The following is a 13,783-nucleotide window of genomic DNA, read 5'->3' as shown; positions in this document are numbered from 1 at the left end:
CATCCCTTTGCACGTCAGTATTCCCATCATAAATGGGTTTCATATGCCCTGCCAAGCACGTTAGAATGTGTAGTGTAAAATGAGATCCTGTACATGAAACAGTTATGGAAAGAGTGAAAGAAAAGAGTGCAAGTAGAATTCAAAACCTGGGATGACCCTTCAAGAGCATCCAATCTGGACCCTGATTTCACAATGAAGAAACTGTACGGACAGGATGCGCACACCTCTCTCAGAGCTCCCCCATCCTGGATGTGACAGCAGTGGGGCCCAGATGCCAGATAGTCTGAGTCTCATCTACGTGGCTTGTCTGCTGCTGCATTCCAGTGCATGCTGGGAAGGAAGTGACGGCAATAAGAAGGGCCTCTTTGGGGAATGTTATTATGTCTTTCCCGGGCTTCCCGGATGGCTCAGCAGGTGAAGAATCCACCTGCAATGCAGGAGACAGAGGAAACGTGGGTTCAATCCCTAGTTCAGGAAGCTCCCCTGGAAGAGGAAATGCAACCCACTCCAGTTTTCTTGCCTGAAAAAAATCCCATGGACAGAGGAGCCTGGTGAGCTACAGTCCACAGGGTCACAAAGAGTTGGACACGACTGGGTGACACATGCACAGAAGACTCGTGCACACATGCATTGTCTCTCTCCAGATCACTGGAAACCCCTGGGGAAGCGTTGGATCTAGAGTTGGAAGGCTTTATGTTTGAAAGGCTAGGCAGCATGCATTGAATTCAAGTATAAAAACCTTGTGTCCTTTTTCAGAAGATTGATTTCAAAGCCCTAGTTCAACAGAGAAGTGATGGACTCTCACGCTTCAGAAGAAAATACACAGCCTAAAAAAGCCAGACATCAGGCCACAATTTGTCTGAGGTGTGGCCAGAGCTCAGGGGGACAAGCCTGTCTCCAGCCTGACCCCTGTGACAGTCAGTCTTTCTCTAGGTCCCACTGGCTGAGCCCTCAGGCACCTTCCAGAATCAACCACCATTCCTAGGCAACCAGATGAGAGGCTGCGAAGCAGTGGAGGCCAGAGAGTACTGGGATGGGGAAAAACAACCCTGGTGGGGCCCTCCACTGGTGCTGGGTCCCAGGCATGACCATCTTGTCCCTTTACAGAGTCCCACAGATCGTTCTAAACATTGACCTGGCCCCTACCATCTTGGACATCGCAGGGCTCGACGCGCCTCCTGACATAGATGGCAAGTCTGTACTCAAACTTCTGGACCAGGAAAAGCCAGGTAACAGGTGCGTCAGTTTCCTTCCCCTCAGCCAGCCCTGAGCACACCAGCTCCAGAGCCAGCCAGCAGCCAGCAGAAGTGGAGGCAAAATACCCTCTGCCCCTGGGGACCACCGTGAGCTGAGCACCTCCTCGGCTGTTTATGAATGGCGTGTTGATGGAGATGCTGTCCTGGTCTGCGGGAAGCGAGGGGTGTTGCTTTAAATAAACTGTTAGCACAGATCCGTTTGGAAAAGTGTCCCAATGCCAACTGTAAATATTATTACTTTGCTTCCAGGTTTCGAACAAACAAGAAGGTCAAAATTTGGCGTGATACATTCCTCGTGGAAAGAGGGTAATTATTGGTTCCTGGGGTGCTTCTGGGAACGAGTCTTTGTGGGCAGCTCTCCCTGCTGGGAATGTTTTTCCCCCTTATTTTGGTTTACTAAGCGTGTGGATTTCGTAAACCTAGTCATAAGACTCATCCTCCCCTGGCCAGAAGAGTAATGACGGCTGAGTCAGAATTGCGAAGATGGGACCACAGTCTTTATGAGGCTGTGGATTCCCACGGCATGTGTCCACCTCAGTTCCTAACTGGACCGGTTAATTGACTTTCTCAATTATCCCTCCCAAGTCCTGCCTGATGCCCTTCCACTTCTCTCCCTTATGTGCCTTTCCTAGTTTTGAATAGACAAATAGATGAGATTGTATTAATAACTGTTCCAGAGTCATTTCTGGGTTTCTCCTTTCCATTTGTAATGTCCATTGTCTTTGTTTTTCTCCATACTTACCCTAGGCAAGAGAAAAACACTGCTATCATTGCTTTTTAACAAAAATGAACTTTGAGACTATAAAGCTGAACATTTATGCCCAAAGTTTTGAAATGAAGATTTTGAAGGAAGTGATTTTTCCTTCCCTGATCTCTCGTCTTCATAATTCCCAGCTTGTAATTTTCCCAAAGGACTCATGAAATGTTGGGCTCCTGTGGGTAGAGACTTGGTAACTATTTATTGCTTTTTGGAGAGTGTGGAGTCATGTGACAGGGAAGAAATAAAAAAATAGGCAGGTCGCAGTGAAAGTCATTTCAGATCACTTCTCACATAAGCTTTTCTTTTTCTGTCTAAGGAAATTTCTACGTAAGAAGGAGGAATCAAACAAGAATATCCAACAGTCTAATCACTTGCCTAAATATGAGAGGGTCAAAGAACTGTGCCAGCAGGCCAGGTACCAGACAGCCTGTGAACAGCCCGGGCAGGTGAGTGACTCAGCATTTCTGCACAATCACTCATTTGCTTCTCCATTTCTAATGTAAAAGACTTGCAACATGTCAGATAATGTACACTTGTGTTTAAGTTAGCTTTTCATAGCAGTCATGGAGTGCTCACTGCAACCCCTTTCCACTGACTGAGCAATGTCTGACTGGTCCCAGCTGGGTCTCCTCATCACAGCTTGGGCTTTCTCCATTTAAAAAAGATGGTGCTTCTAGTGAAATTTCTAGATATCCACCTGGTTAGCCAACATCAGTTCAAGATATCAGACTTAGGAAATGGATAGTCCTGTGTTAGAAAGTTCAGAGACTGTTTGCATCTAAGGAGAAAACCCCACCCCTCTTAACTGGTCATCAAGATGTGTCGAGAGATAGCTTAATCAAGATCTGGGACAGATACTGAGCCTCTGGACAGCAAACCACCCCAAGAGCCATGATTGGGTTTCCCCACCCTGGAGTAAGATCAGATGTCATCTAACCCAGAGAGAAGGACAGAGTCTGTGACCAAGGTTGAAGAATGAAAAGGGAAACCATAATCTGTTTGTTTATTGTTTCTACCTGTGCTCACAAAGTTTCTGACATCAAATATTTCATTAGACTCAACCCTCTTCATTTATAGAATATTAAGTAGAGAACTCAGGGCTACCCAGAACACCAACTGTTACCAATAAGAACTGAAGAATTACCGTGTGGTGAATTAACACAGACCTGTGTTTTTTTTTTGAGGGGGGGTTCGGGTTTTTTTGGGGGGATGTTATTTTAATTTCTGTGTATTTTTTTTCTTTCCTTTTATTTTAATATAAATTTATTTATTTTAATTGTAGGCTAATTACTTTACAATATTGTAGTGGTTTTGCCATACGTTGACATGAATCTGCCCCGGGTGTACATGTTCTCCCCATCCTGAACCCCCCTCCCACCTCCCTCCCCATCCCATCCCTCTGGTTCATCCCACTGCACCAGCCCCAAGCATCCTGTGTCATGCATCAAATCTGGACTGGCGATTCATTTCACATATGATAATATACATGTTTTAATGCTATTCTCCCAAACCATCCCACCCTCACCCTCTCCCACAAAGACCAAAAGACTGTTCTATATATCTGTGTCTCTTTTGCTATCTCACATATGGGGTTATCGTTACCATCTTTCTAAATTCCATAAATATGTGTTAGTATACTGTATTGGTGTTTTTCTCTCTGACTTACTTCATTCTGTATAATAGGCTCCAGTTTCATCCTCCTCATTAGAACTGATTCAAATGTATTCTTTTTAATGGCCGAGTAATATTCCATTGTGTATATGTACCACAGCTTTCTTATCCATTCATCTACCGATGGACATCTAGGTTGCCTCCATGTCCTGGCTATTATAAACAGTGCTGCGATGAACATTGGGGTACACGTGTCTCTTTCAATTCTGGTTTCCTCAGTGTGTATGCCCAGCAGTGCGATTGCTGGGTCGTATGGCAGTTCTATTTCCAGTTTTTTAAGGAATCTCCACACTGTTCTCCATAGAGACTGTACTAGTTTGCATTCCCTCCAACAGTGTAAGAGGGTTCCCTTTTCTCCACACCCTCTCCAGCATTTATTGCTTGTAGGCTTTTGGATAGCAGCCATTCTGACTGGAGTGAAATGGTACCCCATTGTGGTTTTGATTTTCATTTCTCTGATAATGAGTGATGTTGAACATCTTTTCATGTGTTTGTTAGCCATCTGTATGTTTTCTTTGGAGAAATGTCTGTTTAGTTCTTTGGTCCATTTATTGATTGGGTCGTTTATTTTTCTGGAATTGAGCTGCAGGAGTTGCTTGTATATTTTTGAGATTAATTCTTTGTCAGTTGCTTCGTTTGCTATTATTTTCTCCCATTCTGAAGGCTGTCTTTTCACTTTGCTTATAGTTCCCTTTGTTGTGCGAAAGCTTTTAATTTTAATTAGGTCCTATTTGTTTATTTTTGCTTTTATTTCCAATATTCTAGGAGGTAGGTCATAGAGGATCCTGCTCTGATTTATGTCGGAGAGTGTTTTGCCTATATTCTCCTCTAGGAGTTTTATAGTTTCTGGTCTTACATGTAGATCTTTAATCCATTTTGAGTGTATTTTTGTGTATGGTGTTAGGAAGTGTTCTGCTGCTGCTACTGCTGCTAAGTCGCTTCAGTCGTGTCCGACTCTGTGTGACCCCATAGACCGCAGCCCACCAGGCTCCCCCGTCCCTGGGATTCTCCAAGCAAGAACACTGGAGTGGGTTGCCATTTCCTTCTCCAATAGGAAGTGTTCTAGTTTCATTCTTTTACAAGTGGCTGACCAGTTTTCCCAGCACCACTTGTTAAAGAGACTGTCTTTTCTCCATTGTATATTCTTGCCTCCTTTGTCGAAGATAAGGTGTCCATAGGTACGTGGATTTATCTCTGGGCTTTCTATTTTGTTCCATTGATCTATATTTCTGTCTTTGTGCCCGTACCATACTGTCTGGATTACTGTGGCTTTGTCGTAGAGCCCGAAGTCAGGCAGGTTGATACCTCCTGTTCCATTCTTCTTTCTCAAGATGGCTTTGGCTATTCGAGGTTTTTTGTATTTCCATACAAATTATGAAATTATTTGTTCTAGTTATCTGAAAAATACCGTTGGTAGCTTGATAGGGATTGCATTGAATCTATAGATTGCTTTGGGTAGCATACTTCCTGGTTCAGTTTTGGAAAGTTGTACTTTTCTAAGAATTTTTCTGTTTCTTCTAAGTTGTCCATTTTATTGGCATATAGTTGCTGATAATAGTCTCTTATGATCCTTTGTATTTCTGTGTTGTCTGTTGTGATCTCTCCATTTTAATTTCTAATTTTGTTGATTTGATTTTTCTCCCTTTGTTTCTTGATGTGTCTGGCTAATCGTTTGTCAATTTTATTTATCTTCTCAAAGAACCAGCTTTTGGCTTTGTTGATTTTTGCTATGGTCTCTTTTGTTTCTTTTGCATTTATTTCTGCCCTAATTTTTAAGATTTCTTTCCTTCTGCTAACCCTGGGGTTCTTCATTTCTTCCTTTCCAAGTTGCTTTAGGTGTAGTTAGGTTATTTATTTGACTTTTTTCTTGTGTCTTGAAGTATGCCTGTATTGCTATGAACCTTCCCCTTTGCATTGCTTTTACAATGTCCCATAGGTTTTAGGTTGTTGTGTTTTCATTTTCATTCGTTTCTATGCATATTTTGATTTCTTTTTTGATTTCTTCTGTGATTTGTTGGTTATTCAGCAGCGTGTTGTTCAGCCTCCATATGTTGGAATTTTTAATAGTTTTTCTCCTGTAATTGACATCTAATCTTACTGCATTGTGGTCAGAAAAGATGCTTGGAATGATTTCAGTTTTTTTGAATTTACCAAGGCTAGATTTATGGCCCAGGATGTGATGTATCCTGGAGAAGTTTCCATGTGCACTTGAGAAAAAGGTGAAATTCATTGTTTTGGGGTGAAATGTCCTGTAGATATCAATTAGGTTTAACTGGTCTATTGTATCATTTAAAGTTTGTGTTTCCTTGTTAATTTTCTATTTAGTTGATCTATCCATAGGTGTGAGTGGGGTATTAAAGTCTCCCACTACACAGACCTGTTTTTAAGGAAACTGAGAACATAGGAACACAAACTAAGCACTCTTGCTTGAAATCTATGCTAGCTGGGAGAAATACACTATGTCACAATGAGAGAGACTAAATTTCTATCTAAGTCATTACAACTTAGAACAGAATTGGAGGAAAGAGAAAAAATAACATTTATTGAGCTTATGTCTTTTTTTCATATTCTGAGCCTAACACATCCTTTATTTTTTAATGGAAAGACATTTTATATATAGCAGTGTGTACATGTCAATCCCAAACTCCTAATCTGTAAGGCACTGTATGCAGTGTTTTACACACATTAGTTCAATTTAATCCTCACCTCTGTTGAGAGAGGCATAGTCATTTTCATTTTATAATCTGGGAATCCATAAATTGTCTGATTCCAAAACTCAGGCCACTTTGTGCCTTCCAAGGTAAATTTTTAACAAGAGGAAGAGAAGTTCAATTCTGTCTTTTCTTTCTTTTTTTAAATCTGACCTCTGGATAGTCACACAACTAGCCAACACCAGTTCAAGGTATCAGATGCATAAAATGGGTAGCCCAATTATTATTAAAATGGCCTCGTTTCATATACGCTTTTTATGTGGCATCTAACCATATTGAATAGATGTTCATAATAAACTACTTGACCCTCATCCGCTCTATATTTCCTTGTGTCTTTTCGTACACAGGAATCCCTTTGAAGTGGAAAAAGGTGAGGAGGGAGGGCTATTTAATTAAGGGATAAAACCAAGCCTTCATAGCACTCTGCTAAGCCTTAATTTTCAAGTGTTTAGTGGAGAAGCTTAGACCTATTCATTATATTTTAATTTGAAGTCTCCAAATCCTTCTTGTGGAAGCTCCAAGTAGTATTATGACTAAAACCTCAGAATTGTTTTGTAGCTCTAAAACGATTTTTATGAGGCAGCCTCAATAGCCTAATTTTACTTCTATTCAGGAGTTGAAAATGTTCAATGTTAAATATATCTCATGCACATTAGTGATCTGGTTGCTATTTCAGCTAAGTGGAGAGACTTATAACCCTTTGAAGATAAGGTACATGGCCTACCTTTCAGTATACACTTTTTGCAAGCCTCTTTATATGGTTCATATTGAAATTTTAATTTATGTCCTCAAGGGCAAACAGCATAAACTAGATTCCTGGCCCCAGCTCTTCACTCATATGCTAAATGCCAACTATGTTAAAAACTTCACTTTGCTTTTTTTTTTATAGTTTTCTAAACACGTTTTGCCCCCATGAAATGCTTTCATGTGTGGCTCCCTAGAATTTTCCTCTGTTGCATTATTTTGTTAATCACTCTGAATTTGGTTTCTATCACATGGCTCAGATGGTAAAGAACCCGCCTGCAGTGCAGGAGACTGGGTTTAATCCCTGAGTCGAGAAGATCCCCTGGAGAAGGCAATGGCAACCCTCTCCAGTATTCTTGCCTGGAGAATCCCATGGACAGAGGAGCCTGGCAGGTTCCATGGGCTCGCAAAGAGTTGGACACAACTGAGTGACTAATACTTTCACTTTCACATAAGTATATAAGAACATTAGCAATGATCTCTTTGAGAAGTGCCTGAATTAATGGACAAAGAATTAGACTCAGCACAATGGTGATTTCTCTCTGTAGGTGGTGGCAAACCATGCCTTTAGAAGCTGAGAACTTTGAGAAAATTTTGAGCCTCTTCAAGGCAGTTATTAAACCTATAAGTCCAACCTGATATAGCTTGGTTATATTCTATAGAATCTTTGCATGTCGGTTTTTTGCTCTTTCTTTTTGGCTCTACTTTGAAGATTACCGTTTTTAAAAAAATGATAAATTTTCATTTATTATCACTTATTTGTGATAATAATACAAATAAAGTTATCTTTTATTTATTTATTTGGCTGCTTTGGATCTTAGTTTCGACATATGAGATCTCCATTGTGGCATGCAGGACCTTTCACTGTGGCCACGGACTCTGCAGTTGTGGTGCAAGGGTTTAATAGCAGTGGCATGCAGGCTTTGTTCCTCTGAAATTGTAGGTCTTAGCTCCCTGACCAGGGATCAAACCCACGTTCCCTGCACTGGAAGGCAGATTCTTAACCAGTGAACCACCAGAGAAGTCCCTGAAGATCGTCTATTTATTTACTATATCATTGACTTTTAGAAGGGAAGAAAAAGTCCAGAATAATGAGACTATTCAGGATCAAGATGACGGCCAAGTCTCGAACTGGCTTGCTTGGGTTTTCTTTCCTTGACATGGGTTTTACACCTGACCTGTGCCCTGCTTTTCTTCCTCTCACCAAGGTTAGCTGCCTTCCTTCAAAGGGAACACTTGTTTGACTCTCCATGGAGTGTAGAGGAAAAATCAGCACCATTAATTAGCCTGATTCTCTTCACTCCTAATCCCCAAAAAGATAGTGCTTCCCCGCACTCCTCTACCAGACCCCATGTCTGGTCTCCTAAGGATGGTTTGGTACGGTCAGTGTGGATTCAGGAAGTGGACTAAAGAAAAGAAGGAGCAATGTGAAGTTCAGAAGCTTGGGTTAGAATATTGGCATCTGCTCCCTTTCAGTTGCATGTTCTTTCAGAAGACAGGTCCTCCTGTGTCTTGGATGTTCTGTCTCTGGAAAGAAAATTGATCTGTGTCTTGGGAGGATAAAGTGCCATCATGTATGTGAAGTTCTAGGTGAGCTTTAAAGTAGTGTATGAGTGTTGGATGCTGGGCGTTATTATTGTTCCAGGTCATCTTACCTGTTGTTTTCATTCCTATGAAGCCAATAGGGAACGAAAATGGGCCAGAATCCCAGACATTTGGCATCGCTTCTCCATCATGTGAACTAAACAACCAGCAGGGACTAATTAAGACAGCATGGACATATGTGTTCGCATTACTTCCATGTTTCTGAATTAATACAAGGCTGAGTGTGAATTCCCATCACTCTCTCAGCTGGCGTGACACCCCCAAGCATATTTATGTACACACTATACACACACACACACACACACATGCACGCACACAATCATGTACAAGCTCAACTTTGTCTGAAGTTGTTTCAATGGAGAACATAGATCAGTGATGCTCAGTTCTTCTGCGCATCAGTATCACCTGAGGAGCTTTTGCAAATACTGATGTCCAGCCTTACCCCAGACCAATCAGATGAACATGTCTGCAGGGATGGTCAAGGCTTGTGTGTTTTTTAACAGCACTACAAACCACAGACCTGGAATCTAAGAATGTCAAAGTTGGAAGGAGGATTAGAAATCTTCTGATCGAATGGTATCCTTTTCCTAATAAGGAAATTTAGATCCAGAAAACTTAAGCCACCAACCCAATGTCAAAACCTGCATCTCTTCACTTCATGTTCAAATCTTTTCTTCCCCAGAGCATCCTGCCTCTGCAAAAATGTAAGACAGTAGATTTTCTGCTTGAAATTGTCAATGGCATTTGCCTCCATGAATCCCTCACAGCATCTAGGATAGCAACTCTCAACCATGACCTCAGATTAGAATCAGTTAAGCAGCTTTGGAAATGCCCATGTTCGAATCTCAACCCAGACACATTAAATCAGAATCCCTGAGGATGGGGCCCAGGTGGCATTGTTTTGTTTTGTTTTGTTTTTTCAAGCTTCTGGGTGATTCCTTTGACCAGGCAAGACTGAAAACCATTCATGCTGGGGGAGGGTGGTCATTTTTTGTTCCTCTTCTAGGTTGATTTCTTAAATAGGAGTTACAAAAAAGAGAAATTCCCTGAGCATTCCATTTTGAAGTACATTTTATACATATATTCTCTGTCCTTTAAGAGGAAAAAAGCAACTTGTTTTCTTTTTATAGAGCAAATGGCATGTCCTTTTGTTAAATCATTGAATTCCAGCATTTTTGTAATTTAGTTTGCCTTTCTACTGTTGTATCAATACAAAATCAAAGATCTGTTAAAATTCTGAAAAGACCTCGGCATCAGGCAAAGAAATTTAAAATGTAGCCTGTTGAGTGTAAACTGGTTTAGTGCCAGGATCTATGCTGTCATCCAAAAATTATCCCTCTGACCCTTTGTGACCAGCTGCAGAGCAAGAATAAAAAGGCATTTGCCAGGAAGGTCTGGCTGGAATTGTTAGTGTGCCAGAAATGGACTGCCTGTTTCCAGAAACCCGCTGAGCCCTGGTGAAGATCACAGCATGGCTTGTGGCCATCCCCTCCCCACCTCCCCTTGCCCCGGCCCTCTGGACTCCAGAGAAATCGGCAAGAAATATGGAGCCTCCAGATGCCATCCTCTGACTCAACTCTCGTCTCGACAGGGAGAGTCTTAACTAGCCTCAGTATGGAAGGCTAGTCTCCTGCTCTCTTCAGCCTGCACTGAAGGATGAGGCTGAATGGCTGGGCATCTCCCTAGGTGCTTGACTTCTTTGCATTTTTCAGAACACAAACTGCAGTGTTAAACGTTAAACCATCTTTAGTAATGCTCCAAACAACCCAGAAACAAACGTTGAGGACAGACACTTTTTCCATCAACTGCATAATGTGATCCCAGCTTATTTAATTCATACTCTGTTATTTCCCACTGTTTGCCCACCCTGGTCAGGTTCCCCTCTTCCCTCTGTCTCTCTGTTTCTCTTTCTTTTTCTTACTAATTTTTATTGGAATATAATCGCTTTACAATGTTGTGTTAGTTTCTGCTGTACAGCAAAGTGAATCAGCCATGTTGTTGTTGTTCAGTTGCTGAGTCGTGTCCAACTCTTTGTGACCCCATGGACTACAGCACTCCAGGTTTCCCTGTCCTTCACCATCTCCCGGAGTTTGCTCAAACTCATGTCCACCAAGTCAGTGATGCCATCCAACCATCTCATCCTCTGTTCCCTTTTCCTCCTGCCTTCAATCTTTTCCAACATCAGGGTCTTTTCAGATTGTCTTTAGTTACCTATTTCATGCATAATAGTGTTTGTATGTCTCAAGTATAACATTCTCTCCTGTGTGTTAATTGTCATCTCTGCCTTCCTAAGTGTCACTTCCTCAACCTGTCGGCAGCCTCACACTCTGCCCCAAACCACTCCCCTTTTGTATCAGTGTCCTCGTCAACCAGGATTGCATCCAAGCTGTTCGCTTAGTATCTGACTGCAGGCACATTACTTAACCTAACTCTGCCTCAGTTTCTTCATCTGTGACATGGGCATAAAATAGTACTTGCCTCCAGGGGTTGCTGTAAAAGACTGTAGAAGTTAAATGTATCCGCAGGAGTCCCCAGTACATAGCAAGCACTCGACAAATACTAGCTATTGATTGTTAGCCAAGGTCAGTTCACCAGTTTTATTTTCCCTCATTTGCAAGAACCATACTTCTTCAAACATTCCAACACTGACTTTTTCAAATGGTTATTCATATTAAAATCTAAAGAAGGAAACATTTTCTCTTTCTTCTGGTTTTCCCTCCCCCCTCCAACCCCTGCCCCATCCTGTTTCACCCCATCTCAAAGAAAGTAAGAGATAAATATCTTCAGAACAAATAACTCTAATTCATGTTTGTGAGAAGGTCTGAAAATAACTTGCTGCTACTGCTGCTGCTAAGTCACTTCAGTCGTATCCGACTCTGTGTGACCCCATAGACGGAAGCCCACCAGGCTCCCCCATCCCTGGTATTCTCCAGGCAAGAACACTGGAGTGGGTTGCCATTTCCTTCTCCAATGTGTGAAAGTGAAGTCACTCAGTCGTGTCCAACCCCTAGCGACCCCATGGACTGCAGCCCACCAGGCTCCCCCATCCCTAGGATTCTCCAGGCAAGAACACTGGAGTGGGCTGCCATTTCCTTCTCCAATGCATGAAAGTGAAAAGTGAAAGTGAAGTCGCTCAGTCGTGTCCGACTCTTAGCGACCCCATGGACTGCAGCCTACCAGGCTCCTCCATCCATGGGATTTTCCAGGCAAGAGTACTGGAGTGGCTTGCCATTGCCTTCTCTGGAAAATAACTTGAGTTAGTAGCAATTTGAACAAGTATGTTTATATGGCCATATTCCTCAGTGCTGAGATGAAAATTCATTTTTTAATTCAAGTATAATTGATATATAACATTGTATTAGTATCAGGTGTACAATTTAACAATTCAATATTTGTATATGTTGTAAAGTGATCACCACAATTAGTCTAGTTACCATCCATCACCCCGCAGTTAAAATTTGTTTTTCTCGTACTGAGAACTTGTTAAATGTACTCTCTTCAGTTCAGTTCAGTTCAGTTCAGTCGCTCAGTCATGTCCGACTCTCCGCAACCCCATGAATCACAGCACGCCAGGCCTCCCTGTCCATCACCAACTCCCGGAGTTCACTCAAACTCATGTCCACAGAGTCGGTGATGCCATCCAGCCATCTCATTCTCTGTCGTCCCTGTCTCCTCCCGCCTTGTACTGCAAGGAGATCCAACCAGTCCATTCTAAAGGAGATCAGTCCTGGGTGTTCATTGGAAGGACTGATGTACTCTCTTAGCAACTTTCAAATATGTACTAGGCTGTTATTAACTGTAGTTACTATACTATACATTACACCCTCAGGGGGTTATTTTATAACTAAATTTGTATATTTTGACCACTTTTACCCATTTGCCTACATTCACCGTACGTGAGTTTTAGCAAACTCAAGGAGATAGTGAAGAATAGGGAAGCTTGGCGTCCTGCAGTTCACGGGGTCACAAAGAGTCAGACACAACTTAGCAACTGAACAACAATAACCCCAGGTGAAAATTCTAAACACATGCCCTCATGCAGGTAACTGCTTCCCATGATGTCGGCACTGGGTTAACAGATAACCAGGTTATTAGAAAATTACTATATCATTGTTATATCTCAGAATATATAATCTGACCTGCACTAGAGCCAAATCCATGTAATAAGTATAATAACAGAGAGTTAATGCATGTGCATATATGTGTATAAAATTAAGCTTTCATTGCAGTGTACCTTTGAAAAAGGTGTCACAAATTTTTTTTCTTACTCATGAAAATGGGTATAAGTGGGATAAATAAGATTATTTATATTAATCCCTGGTGACTCAGATGGTAAAGAATCTGCTTGCAATTCGGGAGACCCAGGTTCAATCCCTGGGTCAGGAAGATCCCCTGGAGAAGGGAATGGCAATCCATCCCAGTACTCTTGCCTGGAGAATTCCATGGACAGAGGCTACAGTCCATGGCATTGCAAAGAGTCAGATACGACCAAGTGTCTTACTAAATACTTAGTAAGACAACACTTACTGAAGAAGTTTACAGGGCATTCTTAATCAATCTGAGAAATATATACAATTCAAAATGTAGAAATTATAATGATCCTCAAGTGGTTACTTCAGGAAAGGGAAGTAACCAGAGTTCTAGCATCATCTAATACTATGCTAAACATTTTTTTTTTTTTTGGTCACAACTCATGGCATATGACATCTTATTAATAGTTCTCCCACCAGGGATTGAACTCATACCTCTTGCACTGGAAGCTCAAGACTTAGCCACTAAGCTGCCAGGGAAGTCACTGTCCTAAGCATTTTACATGGGATATTTTTTCACCTGAAAACTCTTCTAAAAATAGATATTATGCCTTTGTAAATATGAGGTTCAAATGGGAAAGTTCCCTCACCAAAGTTGCACAGTTAGAAGGGTGACAAGTCTGTGTTCAAAACAAGATCTGTGTGATTCGAAGCTTGCAACCTTCCCACTAAATACTATATTTAAGACAGCTTACAACCAGGGAACAGTGACTTGCCCAAGGACTG

The 13,783-nt window shown here is 41.6% G+C and overlaps 1 protein-coding gene across 1 annotated transcript in view; it reads left to right on the top strand.

Moving 5' to 3' along the window:
* The window catches only part of SULF1 (sulfatase 1), a 193,947-nt gene that overhangs the window by 148,077 nt on the left and 32,087 nt on the right, over positions 1 to 13,783 (top strand). Inside the window, exons 10-12 of the mRNA XM_088844808.1 lie at positions 1,108 to 1,236; positions 1,506 to 1,562; positions 2,333 to 2,462. Of these exons, the coding sequence (XP_088700934.1) occupies positions 1,108 to 1,236; positions 1,506 to 1,562; positions 2,333 to 2,462 (316 nt within the window). The remainder of the gene's footprint in view (positions 1 to 1,107; positions 1,237 to 1,505; positions 1,563 to 2,332; positions 2,463 to 13,783) is intronic.

This window comes from Moschus berezovskii, chromosome 16 (genome assembly GCF_049115385.1).
Source record: "Moschus berezovskii isolate FMDL1 chromosome 16, NW_MosBer_1.0, whole genome shotgun sequence".
In the NCBI taxonomy this organism is placed as follows: Eukaryota; Metazoa; Chordata; class Mammalia; order Artiodactyla; family Moschidae; genus Moschus; species Moschus berezovskii.
Note: the sequence above shows the minus strand (reverse complement) of the source record. Positions and strands in the feature narration are given on the sequence as shown.